The 25,160-nt window shown below is 38.5% G+C and overlaps 1 protein-coding gene across 3 annotated transcripts in view; it reads right to left on the bottom strand.

Moving 5' to 3' along the window:
* The window catches only part of FOXJ3 (forkhead box J3), a 153,759-nt gene that overhangs the window by 116,203 nt on the left and 12,396 nt on the right, over nucleotides 1-25,160 (bottom strand). For all 3 annotated transcript variants that reach the window (XM_023221311.2, XM_023221313.2, XM_023221315.2), the window contains exon 2: nucleotides 12,851-12,911. In XM_023221311.2, coding sequence (XP_023077079.2) covers nucleotides 12,851-12,894 — 44 coding nt within the window. In that variant the 5' untranslated portion in view covers nucleotides 12,895-12,911. The remainder of the gene's footprint in view (nucleotides 1-12,850; nucleotides 12,912-25,160) is intronic.

Here is a 25,160-nt window from a genome sequence, read left to right as displayed (position 1 = left end):
CAGCCCTTTAAGAGGCCAAAGTGGGTGGATTACTTGAGGTCAGGAGCTCGAGATCAGCCTGGCCTAACATGGCAAAACCTCACCTCTACTAAAAAATACAAAAGTTAGCCAGGTGTGGTGGTACACGCCTGTAATCCCAGCTACTTGGGAGACTAAGGCAGGAGAATTGCTTGGATCCAGGTGGCAGAGGTTGCAGTGAGCCAAGACCATGCCACTGCACTCCAACCTGGGCAAGACAGCAAGACTCCATCTTAAAATATATATATATAGGCCGGGCACGGTGGCTCACGCCTGTAATCCCAGCACTTTGGGAGGCCCAGGAGGGCGGATCACAAGGTCAGGAGTTTGAGACCTGCCTGGCCAGTATGGTGAATTCCTGTCTCTACTAAAAATACAAAATTAGTCGGGTGTGGTGGCACACACCTGTAGTCCCAGCCACTCGGGAGGCTGAGGCAAGAGCATCACTTGTACCTGGGAGGCAGAGGTTGCAGTGAGCCGAGATGGTGCCACTACACTCCAGCCTGGGCGATGGAGCAAGACTATGTCTCAAAAAAAAAAAAAGACAGAGACAGAGATATAGATATGTGAAGTTTTGTTCTTGTCACAGTGTTGTTAGTTGCCTTGGAGTTTCAACTATATAACTGCTTTACAGACTGTGAGCTTTGTACTTTTATGATGGCAAGTACTGTCCTTTCGTTAACATGTTTAGAACTCCTTTCAGCATTTCTTATATGATCAGTATAGTGATGATGAATTCCCTTCACATGTGTTTGTCTGGGAAAGACTTTATTTCTCCTTCATTTACAAAGCTTATTTTTTGGCAGGATATAAAATTATTGGCCGGTGGTTGTGCACGGTGGCTAACACCTGTAATCCCAGTATGCTGAGAGGCCAAGGCAGGCGGATTGGTTCAGTTCAGGAGTTTAAGATCAGCTTGAGCAACATGGCAAAACCCTATCTCTACTAAAAATACTAGAAAATTAGCCGGGCATGGTGGCATGTGCTTGTAGTCCCAGCTACTTGGGAGGCTGAGCAAGAGGATCACTTGAGCCTGGGAAGTAAAGGCTGTGGTGAGCTGTGAGCACACCACTGTACTCCAGGTTTGGGTAGCAGACTGAGACCATGCCCAAAAAACAAACAAAAAAAATTCTTGGCTGGTAATTTTTTCCTTAAGGCCGCTAAAAATAGGTCCCCAATCTCTTCCAGCTGGCTTGTAGGGTTTCTGCTGAGAAGTTCAGTGTTAGTTTGATGGGATTTCCTTTATAGGTAATCCCTTCTTTCTTGCTACTCTTAAAGAATTTTTTCCTTCACACTGACTTTGAACAGTCTGATGACTATATCCTTAGATAAGGTTCTTCTTACAATAAGGTTCTCCTTACTCTCAGGAGTTCTCTGAGCTTATATCTGGATGTCTAAATCTCTTCCCAGACTAGGGAAGTTTTCCCTAATTACTTCCTGAAATAGCTTTTCTACACTTTTTACTTTTTTTCTCTAGAATACCTATAACCTGTAAGTTTGGATGCTTTATACAACTCCATATTTCTCCAAGACTTTTTCACTTTTCTTTTTTCTTTTGAGATGGAGTTTCACTCTGTCGCCCAGTGTGGAGTGCAGTGGCACGCTCTTGGCTCACCACAACCTCCACTTGCTGGAATCAAGCGATTCTCCTGCCTCAGCCTCCCAAGTAGCTGGGATTACAGTCACACGCCACGAAGCTCTGCTAATTTTTTTGTATTTTTAGTAGAGATGGGATTTCACCATGTTGGCCAGGCTGGTCTTGAACTACTGACCCTCAAGTGATCTATCCGCCTCAGCCTCCCAAAGTGTTGGGAGTACAGGCATGAGGTACCACACCCGGCCTTTGTTCACTTACTTTACTTCTTTTTTTCCTTATGTTCATCTGACTGGGTTAATTCAAAAGACCTGTCTTCCAGCTCTGAAATTCTTTATTCTACTTTCTCTAGACTAGAATTAAAGCTTTCAACTATGTTTTGTAATTCCTTCAATGAAGTTTTCATTTCCAAAATATGTTTGGGTTTATTTTTCGTGATATCTCCTTTCACATCCCAAACTGTTTTTCTGATTTATGTGCATTTTCAACTTTCTCTTGGATCTCATTGAGTTTCTTTAAAACCAAAACATTCTGAATTCTTTATCTTATATTTCAAAGATTTTAATTTTGGTTAGGATCTATTGCTGGAGACTTAATGTGATCCTTCTGAGGCATTGTAACACACTTTTTTCACAGTTTCAGAGTTGTTTCTCTGGTTGCTTCTCATCTAGATAAGCCATCTCTCCTTATTTTTTGAATTTGCTTTCATTTTGATGTGATTTTTCTCCCCTTCAGGTGTCTATAATATATGTTCTGTAGGGTCTTTTGGCTTTAGTTCTGGGTGCTTTCAGTGGCAAAGAGTCTGTATTAAGTTCCCTGGTTACAGTTAGCCTTTGAATGGTAGTTTTCCCAAATGCTGGTTGTATTACTGATGTACTTGGCATGGGAGCAGGCTTACTACATCTTGTGGGGCCAGGATGGTGGTCTTAGGAAGTTTATCAAGATCCCTAGTGCTGTACACTTGTCAGCAGATTTTCTACTGTGTCATGCAACTAAACTTCCAGGTCAGTAGGTGGCACTCACAGGTAAGAGCCAGCTGAAGCCAATGTAGATGGGTACATACTTGATCCTTGCTTATTGAGAAGCTCTCTGTTGCCTCAGGCAATGGGCTGATCTGCAGAATGCACAGTGGTCTGAGCTCTCTGCCCAGCCCTGGAGCAGGAGATCAAGACAGGTGGGTCCAGACCAGGCAGGTCCACCTACAGGTCCCCCAATAGCAGGGCATAAGCACCAGGTATGGGGGGCGGAGGATAGTTGGGGTCCAATGGGCAACCACCAGTTACCCAGAGGTGTGCCTAGGCATGGAGTTGGGAAATGTCCACTGCCCCAAGTTTTCTGTATGGCAGGTAGAGTACAGCCTAAACCCTAATCTAGAAAAGTGGATGCTCCAAATGCCTAGAGATATGTCTCTACACTAAGTGCCACTGAACCATAAAGCTTGCCTACGATAAGCTTATTATATCAAATCATACAATTTTTTTATTTTTCAGTAGTACTATTTTGCATTATATGTACTGTTAGTAGGCATGTTTTACATTTAACTCACTAGTATATTCAGTGATGTTTTTTATTCCCTATTACCTCTAATATGATTTCTCCTCATAAAAACTCAAAATTTCTCCATCTCCCTGAAATTAAAAAAAAAAAAAAAAACTGCTCTCTTGTTAACAAAAAAACAAAAAATTTTATCAATTTTAAACAAGATTTTTTTTTCAATTTTAGTATTCCAAAATTAAAGCGCTGGTTTTCTATTACCTTTTTCTACAGTCTCCTGCACTGACGCTTCTCTTTTTTACTTATTTTTTATAGTGCCCTCAATTAAGAAGAAAATTGTTTGGCAGCCTTCATTTAAGAAAAAAGCCTGAAATTACAATAAATACTCATAGCCAAGAGGCAGTAGAATTAAATGGTTACAACATAGGCACTGGATAAGGACCTAAGTATGAATCCCAGCTCTATCCCTAATTACCTATATATCTTTGAGTTAATTAACTTTACCTCAGTTTCCTCACTTACGAAGTAAGGATAATAATGGTACTGACCTCACAGAATTGTTGGGGGAACTTAATAAACTTAAAAGTGCTTAAATAATGCCTGGTCTAACAGTAAGAACACCATAAATAGTACCTACCAAAGTCAGTATTCAGTCACAAAAGCAACTTTATGTCCTTAAGTTAATGAATAAGTCAGTCAATAGTACTCCTCAATATCTGGTGTTCAGAAATGGAGGCCTTAGGACATCAGGATCTTAAAGACTAAATTATGACTGGGGGTGGTGGCTCATGCCTGTAATCCCAGCACTTTGGGAGGCCGAGGCAAGTGGATTGCCTGAGCTCAGGAGTTTGAAACCAGCCTGGGCAACATGGCAAAACCCCGTCTCTACTAAAAATACAAAAAATTAGCCAGGTGCCTGTAATCCCAACTAGTGAGGAGGCTGAGGCAGGATAATCGCTTGAACCCGGGAGGTGGAGGTTGCAGTGAGCCAAGATCTCACTACTGCACTTCAGCCTGGGCAAAAGAGCGAGACTCTGTCTCAAAAAAAAAAAAAAAAAAAGATTAAATTATACTTACGGTGATCCAGACTAGTGCTGTTAAGCCTGGCACAGTAACCAATGTCTGTAAATCCCAGCACTTTGTGAGGCCAGTGAGGGCACATCACTTGAACCCAAGAGTTCTGAGACCAGTCTGGGCAACACAGGGAGACCAGTCTCTACAAAGAATTTAAAAATTAACTGGGCATGGTGGCACGCGCCTGTAGTCAGTCCCAGCTACCCGAGAGACTGAGGTGGGGGAAACTCTTAAGTCCAAGAGGTTGAGGCTACCACAAGTCATAACTGTGCCACTGTACTCCAGCCTGGGCGACAAAGCAAGACCCTGTCTCAATCAAACATAAAACAGACCAGCGCTCCCCAACAGAACTTTCTCCAACAATGCAAATATCTGCGTGCTGTCCAATATGACAGCCACTAGCCATGTATAGCGAGTGAGCACTTAAAATGTGCCTAATATGACTAACGAAGTGAATTTTTAATTTTACCTATTTTTAATTAACTTATATTTAAATAGCCACAAAAGGTTACTAGCTCCCATATCAGAAAACTCAAAACGCACTTTAGAGAAAGTTTCTGTAATGGTCAAATTAAGAGGATTTTCTCATTACTCATAATTTAATTGGAACATGCCATATCTAAACATGTACATTAATAAAGATTTTACTAATTCCAAAAAATTAATAAAAATGATAATGATAAATATGGCATGATAATGCAAAGGCTATTTCTGCCACTGTCTGGGACCCAAAAGCCTAAAATTTTAACTGTATTAAATATAGTAAACATACAATATTAAATGTCAGCAACATCCTTAGCCTGAAGGTTAGTGGCAAACCTGAATACTACTGGTAAATATTCTAGAATCTTAAAATTTAGGATGAAGGGGAAATAGAACAAAGGAAAACAGTAAACTTTCTTCTACCCCATGTTTTTATACTGTTAGCAAAGGATACAAATCTGTCCCTTTCCTTCTTTTATTCTAAAAATGATGAACCTTTTTGCTTTCTACTATTAGAAACTAGAAAAGAGGAGAAAATATGCCAGATTCCTCATGTATACATTTAATTCCTTGAATCCTCTTCCTCTGTATGGGAAGGGGAGTATAGCCTAAACTCCTAATGTAGAAGAGTGGGTGCTCCAAATGCCCAGAGATATGTTTCTGCATTGAGTGCCACTGAACCACAAAGCTTGCCTATGATAAGCTTTCTAAGTCAAATCATATAATTACTTTTTTATTTTTCAGTATAATTTTGCACCATGTGCACTGTTAGCAGGCACATTTTACATTTAACCTACCAGCATATTCAGTGATGCTTTGAAGTAAGAGCGGTGAAGTAAACATTAGCAACTCTATTAAAGCAAAATTAGGAAAAGTAATTTGCCCAAGAGTACATGGCTAATACGTGGCAGAGAGAGATGTGAACCTGTATCTACATTATCTTAAGTCTATATGCCACAGCTGCTTTATCAATACCAGTATGCCTCTAGAAATGAGGCAGCAAGAAGGCTTGAAATAAATCTACCTTCTTCTGGTAGTTCTAAACAGCAGGGTCATCAATTTCAAGAGTAGGGAAATGAGGAAACAGATGGACAGGAAATTCATCTGGGGCACTCAAATATTTCTATGTGTTCCCTGGCATACAATAAGTAGACAAATAAGATCAATAATAAAAGGCATCTTTAAGGAAGAAGTGTTAACAAAAATGAGTGATAAAAAAGGATAAATACAGAAAAATGTAAGAGGAAGTGATCTCAGGTAGAAGGTATTAAATATCACCAGAAACTACTACAAGTACTACTGTGTCCCAGGCTGCATACATGTGAGAACCATAAAATAAATCCTCTAATAAATGTTACGTAATTCAGAAATGCAGAAAGGGTCCCATTTCAACAAGCCCTAAGAAACAGCAAACCTATTTTGCTTCGACCAAACCAAATTAATGGAAGTCCTAGCTCAAGCAATCGGACAAGAGAAAAAAATAAAGGGCATACAAATTAGAAAGGAAGAGGTCAAATTATCCTTGTTTACAGATGATATGATCTTATATTTGGAAAAACCTAAAGACCCCACCAAAAAACTACTAGAACTGACAAATTCAGTAAAGTTGCAGGAGACAAAAATCAACATACAAAAACCAGAGTTTCTTTATGCCAAGAGCAAACAATCCGAAAAAGAAATCAAGAAAGTAATCTCATTTACAATAGGTACAAATAAAATAAAATACCTAGGAATTAACCAAAGAAGTGAAAGACCTCCACAATGAAAACCATCAATTATTTATGAAAGAAGCTGAAGACACCAAAAAAAGGAATGATACTCCATGTTCATGGATTAGAAGAATCAATACTGTTAAAATGTACATACCATCCAAAGCAAATTAAAGATTCAATGCACTCCCTATCAAAATACCAATGACATTCTTCACAGACATAGAAAACAAAATCGTAAAATTTATACGAAACCACCAAAGACTCAGAATACCCAAAGCTATCCTGAGCAAAACGAACAAAACTGGAGGAATCACATTACCTGACTTCAAGTTATACTACAGAGCTATAGTAACCAAAACAGTATGGTACTGGCATAAAAACAAATATTGACCAATGGAACAGGACAGAGAACCTAGAAAACAAATACATATATCGAGAGTGAACTCATTTTTGACAAAGGTTCCAAGAACATATAATGGAAAGGACAGTCTCTTCAATAAGGTGCTGGGAAAACTGGACACCTATAATGCAGAAGAATGACACCAGACCCCTATTCCTTGTCATATACAAAAATCAAACCAAAATGGATTAAATACTTAAATCTAAGACCTCAAACTAAACTACTAAAAGAAAACATTGGGGAAACTCTCCAGGATGTTGGAGTGGGCAAAGATTACTTGAGTTACACCCCACGAGCACAGGCAACCAAAGCAAAAATAGACAAATGGGATCACATCAAGTTAAAAAGCTTCTGCACAGCAAAGGAAACAATCAAAAAAGTTAAGAGACAAGCCACAAAATGGCTGAAAGTATCTGCAAACTACTCATCTGACAAAGGATTAATAACCAGAATATATAAGAAGCTCAAATAACTCTATAGGAGAAAATTTAATAATCTGATTTTTAAAATGGGCAAAAGATCTAAATAGGCATTTCTCAAAAGACATACAAATGGCAAACAGGTGTATGAAAAGGTGCTCAATGTCACTGATCATCAGAGAAATGCACATCAAAACTATAGTAACATGTCATCTCATCCCAGTTAAAATGGCTTTTATCCAAAAGACAGGCAATGACAAATGCTGGAGAGGATGTGGAGAAAAGGGAACACTGGATTTTGAACACTGTTGGAGGGAATGTATATCAGTACAACCACTATGGTGAACAGTTTGGAAGTTCCTCAAAAACACAAAAAGTAAAGCTACCATAAAGATCCAACAATCCCAGCGCTGGGTATACACTCAAAAGAAGGCAAATCCACATATCAAAGAGATACCTGCACTCCCATATTGGTTGCAATACTGTTCACAATAGCCAAGATTGGAAGCATCCTAAGCGTCCATCAACAGATGAATAGATAAAATGTGGTACATATATACACGAGATCCTGTAATTTTCCACATGGATGGAACTGGGGGTCATGATGGTAAGTGAAATAAGCCAGGCACAAAAATACAAACTGCATGTCCCCACTTATTTGTGAGAGCTAAAAATGAAAACAACTCGAAGATAGAGTAGAAGGATGGTTACCAGAGGCTGGGAAGCGTAGTGAGGTGTCAGGGAGAGTGCGAATGGCTAATGGGCACAAAAAAATAGAAGGAGTGACTAAGATCTTGTGTTTGATAGCACAACAGGGTGACTATAGTCAGTAATAATTTAACTGTACATTTTAAAATAACTAAAATAATATAATTGGATTCTTTGTAACACAAAGGATAAACGCTTGGGCTGATGAATATACCCCACTTACGGATGTAATTATGCACTGCATGCCTGTATCAAAATATCTTATGTACCCCATAAATATACATTTTACCCACAAAAATTAAAAATTGAAACAAAATGAAATTACAAAAACTAATCTATCGTTACAATATGTAAAAGAAGTATGTCATATGAGATACACACACATTCACTCGTATACATAAAGCAAATAGTCAAGGAAAGTTTTTGCTTTTTCAGTAAGCTGTTGTTATTACTGAATCTGTACTTGGAAATAAAATACAGGTACATCTAAGGATTCAAATCCATCTTACCCAAACTCAGGAAACAAGAAGATTCTGCTAAACTTTTAAGATTCTACTGTTTAACAGAAATTATATCCATCACTCTCTGAACTTTTTTCTTTTTTTTTTTTGAGATACAGTCTCACTCTGTCGCCCAGGCTGGAGAGCAGTGGCACAATCTCAGCTCACTGCAACCTCTGCTTCCCGGGTTCAAGCGATTCTCCTGCCTCAGCCTCCCGAGTAGCTGGGACTACGGGCGAGCACCAGCACACCTGGCTAATTTTTTATCTTTTTAGTTGAGACAGGGTTTCACCATATTGGTTAGGCTGGTCTCAAACTCCTGACCTCGTGATCCACCCACCTTGACCTCCCAAAGTGCTAGGATTACAGGCGTGAGCCACAGCGCCTGGCCCCACTCTCTGAACTCTTACTCTTGCTCTTGCTATCCAAAACTCAGGAATTGAACAGATGTGAATGGCCTGCTATCCCTCACTATCCAGACTCTTATCACCCAAACTCAGGATATAAATACAATAGATTCAGACTGCAAATACTTGTGAATCTTAACATAAATTTTTAATATAATTTCAGTGTTTAAAAAACTTCTGAGGATTTTTTAAGTAATATGCAGTACTCTACTAAATCCCATAAATACTAGCTGCAAAACATCTTAGAAAATATCTTCTTGTACCCTATTTCTCAGCAGTCTGTTGGAGCAAGGAAGGCAGCTATTAGGTTATTGCCCCTCAGCTCCAAACTGCAGCACCCCTACCCGTATTCTGCTTTGTGGTGGTTGCACTAAGACTCTCTGTAAAAGCTCTCCCAAGAAGAGGCACTCAAGATGAACTGAAAGGCTGGAGGAGGAGGAAGAAAAGACTGTATCTTCCTATGTAATTTTTAGGTTTCATAAAAGCATTTCCCCAACACAGGCTTCTTCAGCCCTATAGCAGCAGGTCCTTCCAGTAGCAACAAGTGAATCCAGCTTGCAGTGTTTCCAACACTTCCAGAACTAGCTTCACCATAAACCACTGAGACACCAGCATCAGCCAGCAAGGTCTGGGACTCAACCTTACAGAACCCCTCTTCCAAGCTCAGACACCAGCATTGATCATGCAGCAGCTTCTAAGAGGTCTAAGTTTCATTTCTTTGGGGACTTTCCTCTAAGTTCCTAATGTTTTCTCGTTCCCTTTGGTCCCTGAGCCCTATGGGCAGTAGCTGCTTCCTGTTGTGTCTATCTTCGTGATATTTTAGTTTTGTTTTTATCCTTTATGTTACTTAGTTAACATTTATATCTAGTTATCAATTCTATTAAAGTATTATCTCTGTTCAAATACTGGTATGATTTCAGCCTCCCTAGAGAATCCTGAATGCTAAAATAGTCTCATGTAGAATATGATGTTGTTACAGTGACTTTTGTTGAAATGCAATTCTACCTATACTAGCAAGTAAAGCAGACCAAAGTGTCACAACAATTTGATTACAATTACAGAGTATACTTAACTATCACTACAAACTATTCTGCAGTCATTTTTTAAGGCAAATTTAGAGGGCCTTTTTCTAATTCACATATAATATCTACTGGTATAAAAAAGGCAAGCTCTGTTTTCCCAAATTTTCTACAATAAATATGTACTACTTTGTAATCATAAAAATACAGCAAGTCTAATTTTAACAACAATTCTAACAAAGTCAGATTAAACAAGGATCCAATATCATCCACAGAAAGTAGTACTTGTTTACCTTACCCTAAATACTTAAGGAGACTGAGGGAGTTTTAATCCATTTACTAAATACCCTCTTCCAACCAACAAATTTTTTATACTTTCCTTCTATTCACTACCTTCACTTACACATAAATTGCCCACTCCCACTCATACCTGTGCCTACAAACTCCCACCTGCCTATCCATTTTCTGATTCCCAGCCACATGACCAGTTCTTCTCCACCAACTCATTTGCTTCCTGTCTTGAGATTAGTCACTTTCTAGATATACAAATACTATATACATGGTAGTATATACAAGAAAGATAAGGCAAACAAGCAATGTTTGTCAGTAGGTTTGAGTTACTTTAAGAGTTCTGGTTGTACTCCTATTTGGGCAGTGTAGTTTGCAGGGACCATTTCTGGTTTGGGGAAGACTCTACGGGAAGTAGACTAAAATTTATTGTAGTTATTAAGTAATCCAGTTTTTCTTCCCTTCTTCGTCTCAAAACAATACTGGCTTCCACTAAGAAAAATCGGTGACAGACAATGGTCTTCTATACATAAATCTAAGAATGGGAATCCTCTGTTTCAGACGTAGACCATACAGAATATTACAGAAATGAAAGACATACATAAGGACAGTAAATATCATGACTCTGATGCCATAGGGCTTCTCAGTTTATAAATTAAATGCTAGATATACAGTTATATCCCAACAAATTCTGATTGTAGAATATTGTGCTAAGGAATTACAACACAGTGAGTAAATTGTAACATAACTTATATTACCTCTTCTCTTTCATCAAACAAAAGTTACACACATATTACTCCTAACCCAATGTCATATAAAGGCTTAACCTAAACATAAATATAGTATTCACACAGAGATTTAAAATTTCAGTCAATTACCTTAATATATGAGTGTTTCAGCATTTCACACAACTAAAATATCTTAAGGAAGTCTAACCAGTAGAAAGTGGACGCTAAAGAAACAACAGTCATTTTACAAAAAAAAAAAAAGCTTTTCTACTGAGAAATAGGACAGTCAGCCTTGACTTGCAAAACGTCAAAGGTAACTTCACTGTTCATTTTGTGTGTGTGTGTGTGTGTGTGTGTGTGTGTGTGTGTGTGTGTGTGTGTCATTCCGGAAAATCAGGATTGCTCTCAAGCGAAAGGATTACTTGATTTCCAATCATGGTTCTGGCAATTTTGTATCTCTCCTCTCTCTCTCCTTCTGCCCTCCAAAGCTGGGCAATTATAACCCTTCCTCATCTACGCTGCTGCAACCACAATGACCTCCTCCACTGCTCCTCAAACATACAAGGCAGCCTCCTGCCTTGGACCTTCCTGGACTCCCTCTGTGCCTAAAGAATGCTCAACTACCACTTATTCAATATATGGCTCACTCCATCATACTTTAAGATCTTCATTCAAATGTCCCCTTTTTTAGTGAAGGCTTCCCTTAGGACTGGCCTGTCTAAAACAACACATACTCCTATTATTTCCTATTCCTCTTCTCTATTTTTCTCCTTAACCCTTATCATATCACTAACAGATATTTATACTATTTTGTCTATTAATTGTCCCTCCACCAAAATACAAATTCCATGATTACCGGATTTTCACATGTTATGCTCATTGCTATGCCCCAACATTTAGAATAGTGCCTGACAACAGTAGATGCTCAATATGCTGGATGAATAAATGATATGGCTGACTACACAACCACATGTAACTAGTAGGTCCTGCCATCAACACCTCATACTCTAAGATTTCAATTAGCAGATTAGGTTTAGATTATTTTTCACTCTGGGAGCCATGACAATCCCTCAGGGGCCAATATGAAGGTAGAACATGGAAGCCTAAGCCAGCAAAAACAGTCACACATTTATCTGTTTTGCTAATTTGACTTCACATGTTAATTGATTGGCAAAACTGATCTGGTGACTTCAAAAATCTGAAACCACAGGGTTGTACACAACAAAACAGTTCCTACTTTTTACATTTCTCATATTTTACTGTAAACGAGAGAAATCTAGATATTATGTTTTTACCATCCCTTAGAAAGAAATTAAAATTAGTATCTTCAGTCGTATTTTGATTGCTACAAAGGCAATCAAAATTTACTATGTTCCAATTAAATTGAGTAGAAAGCAGATTAGCTTTTTTTTCTTTTTTTTGAGATGGAGTTTCGCTCTTGTTGCTCAGGCTGGAGTGCAATGGCACAATCTCAGCTGACTGCAACCTCTGCCTCCTGGGTTCAAGCGATTCTCCTGCCTCAGCCTCCCAAGTAGCTGGGATTACAGGTGTGAGCCACCACACCTGGCCAATCATTTTGTATTTTCAGTAGAGACAGGGTTTCATCATGTTGGCCAGGCTAGTCTCGAACTCCTGACCTCAGCTGATCCACCCGCCTCAGCCTCCCAAAATGCTGGGAGTACAAGTGTGAGCCACCGCACCCGGCCCAGATTAGTTTTTTTAAAATAAACACAAAGAAATGTTAATTATGTTGTTTCATGTACAAATTACCACACTATACTCAGTTCACTAAATGAAGATTAAAAGCATATCCAAATCCTATTACCACAAAAATTTCAGTAAGCAGAAATATCACTCCATTCCGCCAAACTGCACTACTTGACAAAACAAGCTACAATATTTTATTCTGAATCTCACCCTGAAATTCATTGTAATATAAGGTGACCAGTCTAACTTTTAAAATGTTACATGTTCTAATAAAGAAAATAAAAAAGAAGAGCACTCACCTTAATGAAGTTACAGATGGACAAGCCTGTCCATACAAACCCATCTGGCCACAAAGAGAATCTGAAAAGTAAAGAAGAGTTAGTTATCAGATGCTGCAAAGTAAATTAAATTAAACCGTAAGTCTCGCTTTAGATTTACTTTAAAACACTCTGAAAACAGAAGTAAAATGCTAAAAGAATCACCCTTATCAGAACACAAACTTCCATGAAAGAAAAATGCCACTGAGTCGTAAGAGGGATTACACTAAGACAGACAAACATATCAGGAAGCCTACAGACATATCAGGAGGCATAACAGAAATAGACACACTATAACTGTAACATCTAAAGAAGCTGAGATTTTGTAAGATTTAACAAATGATTATGGCTATGATATAGAGAGTGTCCAAACTGTTTTAGTTGAGTCCTAGGGATTCTAGAAAGGTGCCCAAAAGCTACCAGAGTTAAGCATGCAGGTTTCAACCCCCAAATAAGTGCCCCACCAAATCTATTCTTCCAGCAAAACAGTGCTACCTTTATTGGTTTTAAATATTCGACTTCACAAAGACTTCATCTAAGAAACAGTTCCACTGCTTTAAAAAAAAAAAAAAGTAGTAGTAGTAATAGTAGTAGTAGTAGTAGTAGTAGTAGTAGTAGTAGTAGTAGTAGCAGCAGCAGCAGCAGCAGCAGTAAAGAGAAGCACTGAAACAGAAAGAGCTTCGAATTCAAATTCTAGGTTTTAGGTTCAAATTCTAACAGTGGCACTATTGAGACCTTAAAGAATTTATATAACTTCAATGAACCTCAGTTTCTTCGTCTGTAACGTGGGGCTAATACCACCTACATAACTTTATTCAAAGGGTATTAAACTCCAAGCTTGTTGTTAGAATTAAATAAATCAACAAATGTAAAAGTGTCTATCAGCACTACTATGGAGCACATGGGAGAGTATCAGTATTTTCATTAGGCAGAAAGATGATCCACAAATGCCTAATGGTAACATAAATGGGATAAGGTAAAATGGGTTTAAGTGTATACATACGCATATACTGCACAAGTGGCGGAACTGTGAGCAACTAAAGAGAGCATGTTCAGTCTGAAGGGATCAGGGCTATTCCTAGTTCTAGTCAATTGTTGCTAGGCAGGAGCATTATACATCCAGCATTTTAAGAACTTCCAATTTTTCAAGAGAAACAAAAAAAATCCAAAATTTTATCTGCAATCTCTTGATTTTTTATTTTAACTTTTTAAAAAAACACAGATGGGGTCTCGCTATGTTGCCCAGGCTGATCTTGAACTCCTGGGCTCAAGTGATCCTCCTGCCTCGGCCTCCCAAAGTGCTAAGCTTACAGGCATAAGTCACTGCACCTGGCCCTGATTTTCATTTCCTAAATACTATGTGGGCCAAACGGAAACTGGATTTTGCTCCAAGTCTGTAACCTTTGGTTTGAAAGGTGATTGAAGTCCCTGCATCCAATAATTATCCCTCATACACTGAAGAGAGAGACAGAAGACACTTCTATTTCTGCCAGAACGACAGGATGGATGGCTCGATCTCATATCCACTGAAAATAACTAAAATGCTGCGTAAAATATCTTTAAATCTTTACATATAAACCAAAAACTTGACAGAAAATCAGGTATGATCAGAATCCAAAAACTAAGTGAAACAGTAGAAACCAGAAAGGTATGCAGAGTACTGATACCAGCTTTCCTTCACCTTTAGGGCATTATGCCAAGCACTATGAATTCTGGCTCGCAATTCCAAGACCTTATGGGACCCAATGTACAAGATGCAACAACGTTCAGATCTTAACCAAGAGAACTACCAGGAAAACTGCTTTTTTAACCTTAGCACTTAGGGTTGGTGAGGGGATCAAGGACTATGACAGCAGTAAGGTATAAGAGGCAGCAATGTTCAGTTCTCAACCAAGTAAACTGCCAGGAAAACTACTTTTTTAACCTCGGCACTCAGTGCTGGGAGAGGATCAGGGACTGTGACAGCAATGCAAGGGTGTCTTCCCTGATATTTTACAACCACAAGCTGATCTTCCCCTAGATTATGGTTTTAAAAGCTTCATACCGGCCGGGCACAGTTGCTTATGCCTGTAATCCCAGCACTTTGGGAGGCCGAGGCAGCCGGATCACCTGAGGTCAGGAGTTTGAGACCAACCTGACCAATATGATGAAACCCCCGTCTATACTAAAAATACAAAAAACTTAGCCAGGCATGGCGGCATGTGCCTGTAATCCCAGCTACTTGGGAGGCTGAGACAGAAGAATCGCTTGAAGCTGGGAGGCAGAGGTTGCAGTGAGCCAACATCACGCCACTGCACTCCAGCCTAGGCAATAGGAGCAAAACTCCGTCTCAGAAAAAAAAAAAAAAAGCTTCATACCTAGAATTCTGTTTAGGGTAGCCCTAGGATGGTTGTATCTCCCACCCAATCTTGATAGAAGCAAAGGTACATTCTCTCTGGAGGAAATCACCTTTGATCTAAGCCTGGAAAAATTCCCACAGGTAAGATCTCAAAATAAAGGTATTCATAATTAAAAATCACAAAACCCAGAAGGAAATCAGCCACTCATAGCAAAATACAGCAGAAACATCAGTTAGCACAATAAAACCACAAGGAATTCAGATATAAAAATTACTAGACATCCTTGGGACCAGAGTCCGGCATGGACAGCCCCTCATCCTGGGAAATGGGGTGTGGCTGAAAAGGCAGCCTTCCCCTCAGCTGTCGTGGAACACACTTTCGTGGGGAACCTGGCACTAAACTACTCATAGACAACCTGCTTCTGGGTCAGGGTTTTGTACATAGCAGAGCAGCTTTATTTAAAAAAAAGAAATTACTAGACATCCTTTTCTACTGTTTTACTGTATGTGTGTCTACCTAGTCTTGTATTTTAGTTGCCTATATGTAGATAGATCTCAAATCTTCATCTCTATAGATCTCAAATCTTCATCTCTAGCAGAGATCAATCTCCTGATCTCCAAACAAATACCTAACATTCTGTACCGGAAATCCCAAATTTACCACGTTTAAAACCAAATTCATCATCTTCTCTTAATATACTTCCTTCCTGGATAAAATGGCACAGCCTTTTCATCTAAGAATGGCTTTCAGGTTTCATGCTTAACTCTTTACTTTTTGTTAGAGCAGACTAATTTTTTTCCAACTCTTAGTCTCTATGAGGAATTACTTCAGTAAACACTCCTGGTCTCTTAGCCCACTCCTCTCCAAAGAGGTAAATTGGTTAGTACATAGAGCTAACTTAACAAAAGAACTGAGTTCCAGGGACTCAGACTCTTTTCATTTTTTTGAGACGGCGTTTTCACTCTTGTTGCCCAGGCTGGAGTTCAATGGCGCCAACTTGGCTCACTGTAACCTCTGCCTCCTGGGTTCAAGCAATTCTCCTGTCTCAGCCTCTCAAGTAGATGGGATTACAGGCATGTACCACCATGCCTGGCTACTTTTTTGTATTTAGTAGATGGGGTTTCACCATGTTGGTCAGGCTGGTCTTGAACTGCTGACCTCAGGTGATCCATCTGCCTTGGCTGGGATCCCAAAATCCTGGGATTACAGGCTTGAGCCACCACGCCCAGCCCTCAGTCTCTCTCTTCCCTCTCCATCCAGGATTCTACAAGGCAATGATCTGAGTGTGTCCGCTCTGCTGACCCAAACATCCTCTAGAGTGAACTGTCCCATTGACAGATGGGGATGAGGGCCTGCAGAAAGTCAGTCAACTCATTTGGCTCTTAAACCTAAGTCATGTTCTACAATACAGGTTTTATCAAAAACAAAGGCAACTCCTTTGAAAGTTAAACACAGAGTTACCATAAACCCCAGCAATTACAGGCACATATATCTCCAAGAGAATTTAAATGTTCCTACAAAACCATGCACACAAATGACTGTTTGCACACAAATGTGCAGCATTACTCATAAAGCCAAAAAGTGAAAATAACCCAAATGCTTGTCAACTAATGAATGGGTAAACAAAATATGGTTTATCTAAGTAATAACCATATAAGACACAATGCAACTTCATTCAGCCATAAAAAGGAATGAGGTACTTTTACATGCTACAACATAGATGAACCTTGAAAGCCTTATGCTAAGTGAAAAAGACACAAAAGACCACATGCTGTATGATTCCATTTATATGAAATGTCCAGAATAGGCAAATCTATAGAAATGAAAAGTAGACTGGTGGTTGCCAGGAGATGGGGGAAGAGAGGGAGACTGCACATGGGAAGTCACTGCTAGGAGGTTTCTTTTTAGAGCGATGAAAATGGCCTAATTGATAGTGGTAATGGTTGCACAACCTTGTGAATATATTAAAAACTACTGAATTGTACACTTTAAAATGGTGAACTTCACAGTATGTGATTTTTACCTGAATAAAAAGCTAATTTTTTTAAAGGTATTGTCTTGCTTCTTCATCCGCAGGTTCTTATTTCTCCATCAGTTCAAAACTCAGGCAAGGGAAAATGATCTCATATACTGAATTGTCCAAACATCAACACCCTTAGTACCTCCAATAAGTTACCATTTACTACCAAATTCTAACTTTTAATTATCTTTCTAATCTGCTCTAGCTTCAATACCTTAGTCCCAGTGTTATTCATTTTTCCTCTAGATCACTGTCCTTAAATGACATCCTGAACCCTAGGCTTATTGACTGAAAGAACAAACATATACCAGTCTTCTCCCTACCCAAGCAACTGAACAACCAACAGGGAAATCTCACAAAAGAAGACTAAGGTTCACATTAAAGTCAGGAAATTTTGAAGTCCTCCAAGTCACAAACAAATCTCTGTGGCATCAAGTATAGTTGAACAATGATATTAACTCATTCAATTACATCCATATTTACATGGTTTTATTTGGTGCCAACAGCATAAATCTCCAAATCTTTTGAAAACGAATATGTATCAAGAAAGAGTAGAATGACACAACCAGAATATGAGTACTAAAAGCCAGGCATTAGCTAATGAGTATGCTGCAATACAAGCTATTTACTGTATTATATTCCATTACCAATAGAAAAGCATGGAATTCCTTTCAACATAAGCAGTATTCAAGTATACATTAAACTGAGTTACAAACGATCCACATTTAGGAAAAAGCCATCACAACACACTAACAGTTGTATAATAACATATTATTTGGGGGCATGGAGTGAAATAGAATTAAGTGTTTTGAAAAAGCTCTGAATAAGTTCCTTTTGTTTTTAAGAGATAGGGTCTTGCTTTGTTGCCCAGGCTGGAGTACAATGGCCAGATGATAGCTCACTGCAGCCTCGAACTTCTGGGCTCAAGCAATCCTCTTGCCTCAGCCTCCCTAGTATCTGGGACCACAGGTGCACACCACTGCATTGGGCTAATTTTTTGTGTGTGTTTTGTAAAAATAAGGTCTTGCTGTGTTGTCCAGGCTGATGTCAAACTTCTGGCCTCAAATGATCCTCCCACCTCAGCCTCCCAAAGCACTGGGATTACAGGCATGAGTCATCACACCCAGCCCGAAATACTTAGGAGCTCTCTCCCCTTTCCCACCTACACAGAAATGTAACGCTTTATAATTTACAAAAAACTTACTACCATTCATGACCTTGTGGCTGAAGACTCAACACTGGAATCCCAACTATTGACAATTACTGTGTGACCTTGGATATGTTAACTTCCCTAAGGCTTAATTTCCTCCTTCATAAGAAAGGAAAAATGCAGTAAATGCCTCAGTTATTATGACAGTCGTTTGAATGAAAGCATTAGTGTAACACCAGACAAAGGTAAGAATTAAACATTTGTTAAAACTATTACACTCAGGAATGGAAAACCAAACGTTATATGTTCTCAAAAGTGGGAGCTATGAGGATGCAAAGGAGTAAGAATGATACAATGGACTTTGGGGACTCAGGGGAAAGGGTGGGAGTGGAGTGAAGAATAAAAGACTACACATTGGGTACAGTGTACACTGCTTGGGTGATGGATGGGCCAAAATCTCAGAAATCACCACTGAAGAACTTATTCATGTAACTAAGCACCACTTGTCCCCAAAAACCTACCGAGATTAAAACAAATAAAAATTCATTTATTTTATTTATAAAAAAAACTGTTACAGCTCTAGAGATCAAGAAGCTATTCTTTTTTTTTTTTTAACTTCTGAATTCAGCCCTATCTTTCCAAAATACTTGAAAGTATAAAATTCACTAACATCGATGAAGAAACAAACCCTTTGATTCAAGAAACTTGACTGAACATTGTAGATTATTATACCATTAGTCACAGGTAATCATTAAAGCAGTCGCAGAAATAACCTGTATCCTAATCAATCCAAATAGAAGAAACGTGCCAGAGGGAAGAGTAAAGGGAAAAGAATCCTGATGAGTGAGAAGCAATCAGCTGTTCATCCCAGCTCCTCTAGCTAAACCTGAAGACAGTGGTACAGCTTGAGCTAAGAAGTCATCTGCTTTCAAAGAGCAATTAAAATCATGAGGCTCTTCAATCAGAAGAGAGGCCACATAGATAATTAAGACAAACGATTGAAAAAAAAAAAAAAAAAAAACTTGAGGAAGTTGGACTGCAGACAGCAGCAAGTGATTTAAGAGGGAGAAAGGCAATAGAGTTCAGTGTAGATCAGGAAGGATAAAAACTGAAAAGAGAATACTGGCTTTTAAAAGAAGATACTACACTACATTGGGCGAGTTTTGTGGAATAGTGAAGGCAAAAATTAGCATGGATAGGGGTTAAGAATCAGGAGTGAAAGAAAAATAATAGTTTAGCTACAAAGTGTATTAAATTAAGTAGAAAGTGTAATAACAGAAATTATAGATTAAGAATTCAGGAATGGTAAAGAATGTTACAACTTTCATCACATTATCTCTATTACCCTATTTTATTCTTCATAAATAAAAACAGAAAACAGAAAAGCTTGTCACCATCTGATATGATTTTTATTTCTCTCCCATTAGAATGTGAGCTCCATGTTTCATTCTCTGTTATATTCCCAAAACCTAGTATAAAGCCAGCATTCATATTTTTTCAGTGAATGAATAAACCAGATTCTTCAAAAGTTGGGGGGAAAAAAGAAACTTTACTTTATACAGTCTTTTGTATCCACCACTTTTTTCTACTTCTAAGCAATTAAGGACCAGTCTGCAGTTAGAAGATGGAAGTTAGGTATCCAGAATATATAAATCTTACAACTCAATAACGAGAAGACTAATAATCCAATTTAATAATGGGCAAGAATCTCAACACACATTTCTACAAAGAAGATATATGAATGTCCAATAAATACATGAAAAGATGTTCAGCATAATTAATCACTAGGGAAATAATTTTTTTTTTTGGGGGGGGGGAGACGGAGTTTCACTCTTGTCACCCAGACTGGAGTGCAGTGGTGTGAACTTGGCTCACTGCAGCCTCCAACTCCCGCGTTCAAGTGATTCTCCTGCCTCAGCCTCCCAAGTAGCTGGGATTACAGGCACACACCACCATGCCCAGCTAATTTTTTTTGTATTTTTAGTAGAGACAGGGTTTCACCATGTTGGTCAAGCTGGTCTCAAACTCCCAATATAAGGTGATCCGCCCACCTTGGCCTCCCAAAGTGCTGAGATTACAGGCATGAGCCACTGCACCCAGCTGGGAAATACAAATTAAAACAAGACACCACTTCATACCCACTACGATGGCTATAATCAAAAAGACACAAAATAACAAGTGTTGCAAAGATGTGAAGAAATTCAAACTTTTATGCATTGCTAGTACAAGTGTAAAATAGTGTTGCTACTTTGGGAAAGTTTGGCAGTTCATCAAAAAGTCAGACATTAAGAGTTACCATATGACCCAGAAATTCTATACCCAAGAAATGAAAACATACATCCACACAAAAATCTGTATAAGAATGTTCACAGTAGTATTAAATCATAATAGCAAAAAAATGAAAATAGGCCAGGTGCAGTAGCTCACACCTGTAATCCCAGCACTGTGGGAGGCCAAGGCAGGCAGATCTCTTGAGCCCAGGAATTCAAGACCAGTCTGGACAACATGGCAAGATCACATCTCTACAAAAAACACAAAATTTAGCTAGGCACTGTGGGTTGTGCCTGTAGTTCTGGCTACTCAGGAGGCTGAGGTGGAAGGATCAATTGAGCCCAAGAGGTAGAGGCTGCAGTGAGCTGTGATCGTGTCACTGCTTTCCAGCTCAGCGACACAGCAAGACCCTGTTTTGTTTTGTTTTGTTAAAAACATGGAAATAATCCAAATGCCCATCAACTGATGAATGGATATGTTATATCCACATAACGGAATACTGTTTTGACAATAAAAAGGAATAAATGTTACAACATGTATAACCCTTAACAACATTATGCTAAGTGAAAGAAACCAGTCATAAAAGATTACATATTGTAAGATTCCATTTACATCAAACATCCAAAATAGGCAATGTTAGTAATTAGATAGCAGTTTCTTAGGGTTAGCAGTAAGAGAAAAAGTAAATGGAGAATAGGGACTGACTGCTATGAGGTATGGGGTTTCTTTGCAAGGGAGGAACATTCTAAAATTAGACTGTAGCAATGGTTGCACAACCCCGTGAATACACTAAAAAACACTGAATTTTACACTTTAACTAGGTGAACTGGATGGTATGTGAATTATATCTCAACAAAGCTGTTAGGAAAAAAAATAAGTTCAGAACCACCACACACAAATGTTTTTATTCCTGCTTCCTGCTGCTTCTCTCACTAGTGCCACAGGATCCACTCCCAAACCCCACAGCTGGAACAGCAAAGGGAGAGTAAAAGTAACTACCTCACCAGAAAACAACTCTAGAAAAAACAATTACTTACAAATCTATAATCCCTTGAACCATTCAATAGTTATCTGGTGGCCTCCACTGTTTTCAAACCATACTGTTTATTTACTAAACACATTTAAAGAAGATACATGTACGGCCAATAAAAAAGTTTCATACACCTGAAAAAATTATCAAGGAAACTACTAATATCTACAAATCGACTACTTAGGCTATACCCCCCTCTCCTCCTAAAACAAGACCAGGGCCAGGAGGAGACTAACAGAAGATGAAAAAAATTAGCTTTCGCTTTTAAAGACTGTTTTAACAGTAGGAAGTATACGTAACTGCCTCTTTTCCTCCGTATTTTAGGACTAGTGTCAATAAAACAGGTGGTGAGTGTGGGGAAGGGGGGCTTCCTGGTCAAACATCACACAGCTATAACTTCTTCCAAACCCCAAACCTTACTTCCTGCAATTTATGTAAACAGATCACAGGCCACCCTCTTCAAACTAAATCATAACCCAAGCAAATAGCACAAGATTCTATTTCTGGGTCTGTCATTAACTCACTAGATAATCCTGAGGCTTCAGTCTCTCTACTTTGCTCAAAAACTTAACTACCTCATATCTGGTCCCAAAATCTTATCATGTGGTCTAATGAAGACTTTCCCAATTTACAGATTTATTTTTACTGAGAACCTGACAAAGGTATATGAAATTAGATCACATTGTAGGTTTAAATACCGAAATTACATGGTATATGAAATTAGATCACATTATATGTTTAAAGGTATATGAAATTAGATATATGAAATTAGAGGTATATGAAATTAGATCACATTAGATGCTTAAAGGTACATGAAATTAGATCACATTATATGTTTAAACCACCTTTATTGAATATACACGAAATATGAAAAATCCAAAAGATTATCTACTAAAAAATGTTGAACTCTTACATTTTAAGCAACATTTAAAGGTATTCACTAAACAAAGACAGAATAAGCTTTTGGAGGGCTAAAGGCTATGAGGCTTTAAATTTGAGCTCAGTTATATTTAGAAAACCAAGATGCCACTTCTCTGGATCCTGTATCTTTATCTTGGGCATTTGATTCATGTGCTTTGCCTGGTGTAATTCAAAGCAACAGATCCTACCCATGTTGCTGAAAACTCCACTGAACCTAACAGAACTTACTGGCTGTCAGAGGAATAAAATGCTGTACTGAAACTGAAAAGATAGGAAGCCACAAAGTCTCCACTGCCAGAGATGTTTAACAAAATAAAAATTACCTGCCTTGTTCCCAAAGTCAGTAAACAAACCACTACTGACTTTATAATCATTTCTATCCCATTCCTGGAAATCCTGATTTAGGTGAAACTTGGGAAATCTAGTAATTAAAAGTTATCTCAGGTGATTCTGATGTAGTCTGATTACTGGTTTAGGACAAGGGTAGCAGAAAGGTTTCATATCATTTGTCAATAATACTCAATAGGTAGCAGCTGCCTCAAGTGCTACAAAGAGAAAATAATGTCTAAACACAACCAGAAATTAGTAGTCTGCCAAGGACATGGTGAGGGGAAATTGGTAACATGCAAACCATTTATCTGTCATCCCTGGTTCAGTTAGACCACTGAATGGACTGTTTGCTAGGAGACTTTTGAGGTAAGAAGAGATCCAGGTCTGGATTATTTACTTTTAACTGGCAGAAGCTCCAGCTGACTCTAGAAAGGTAGGAAAGAGAAGAACAGACCTGGTATATGTACCAGGACTCTTCAAAAGTACTTATTAAGCACCCAGTATTATAAAGAAAAAGAAGACAGTATGACTTTTGCTCTCCAGATGTTTACAATCTTGTTGGAGAAATGAAAATTCTACATAACATAAAGGTGGGTTTTTAAAATAAAGCAAATAAAAATATTTTTGTGCCACTTTGGATAATAGTGGGAGCCAGTGGAAGAATTGAGTGACAGGCCAAAAACAGTCAAGTATGAACTGACTCAAGAGGAAACCAAATGTGGGTTCCTGATCAGTACATGATTAAAGAGATGTATGAAGAAGATTCCACTGTCATCATTTTCCAGGAAAAAAAAAAAAGGGAGACTTTATCATCAAGGCATGATGTATTGGAGGACAAATAATCCACTTCATGTTGTTTCTGTAGGCATCTGTCCCTACCACTGGAATGCTGGCTCCTAGGGGGCCATGTACACACTGAATTAACTTTTTATCTCCCATAATGCCTAGGACACGTTCTACACCTAATACTCCAAAATGATTGCTGAATTGTCATCAAAGAAGAAAAAATCTAGCAGGTATTTCAAAAGGAACAGAATTTGGTACAGATAAGAGACGTGAAGGGCCAAAGGAGTCAAATTATCCAAAAGGGGGGAGAGTGGGAAGTGGCTGTGGTTCAGTTAAAGGAGATTTAACTTGGTTCCATTTTCCCCCAGGGATTGTAAACTAGTTCAACCATTATGGAAAACAGTATGGCGATTCCTCAAGGATCTAGAATTAGATGTACCATATGACCCAGCCATCCCATTACTGGGTATATACGCAAAGGATCATAAATCATGCTGCTATAAAGACACATGCACATGTATGTTTACTGCGGCACTATTCACAATAGCAAAGACTTGGAATCAACCCAAATGTCCATCAGTGACAGACTGGATTAAGAAAATGTGGCACATATATACCATGGAATACTATGCAGCCATACAAAAAGGATGAGTTTGTGTCCTTTGTAGGGAGGGACATGGATGCAGCTGGAAACCATCATTCTTAGCAAACTATCACAAGAACAGAAAACCAAACACCGCATGTTCTCACTCATAGGTGGGAACTGAACAATCAGATCACTTGGACTCAGGAAGGGGAACATCACACACCAGGGCCTATCATGGGGAGGGGGGAGGGGGGAGGGATTGCATTGGGAGTTATACCTGATGTAAATGACGAGTTGATGGGTACTGACGAGTTGATGGGTGCAGCACACCAACATGGCACAAGTATACATATGTAACAAACCTGCACGTTATGCACATGTACCCTAGAACTTAAAGTATAATAATAAATAAATAAATAAATAAAGGAGATTTAAGAAATATAACAACCAAATGCAGTGTATACACTTTATCTGGATCTTGAGTCAACTAAAAACCAACTGTAAAGAGATGTTTTTAAAGAATCAGGGCATTTTATTATGAACTAGATATTAGATGACACCTAAAAATATTGTCTATTGTCTACTGTATCATCAGATACAATGATGGCATGGGTTATATAATACCTACATTTTCTTAGAGATGCATACTGACATAGGGATGAAAAGACAATGTCTATCATTTTCTTTGAAATAAAGAAAAAAAGATATTTGAGGCATATGTGGCACCTATTTTAATTTGATGAATCTCAATGACAGGTAAACGGGAGGTTCTTCATATTTCATATACTTCTGAATATACTCAAAAGGGCAGTTGGACTAAACTTGTTTGGTGTTAGTTGCTCAACAATAGTAATAGATA

This window comes from Piliocolobus tephrosceles, chromosome 1 (genome assembly GCF_002776525.5).
Source record: "Piliocolobus tephrosceles isolate RC106 chromosome 1, ASM277652v3, whole genome shotgun sequence".
NCBI classification, from domain to species: Eukaryota; Metazoa; Chordata; class Mammalia; order Primates; family Cercopithecidae; genus Piliocolobus; species Piliocolobus tephrosceles.
This window is presented reverse-complemented; position numbering and strand designations above follow the sequence as displayed.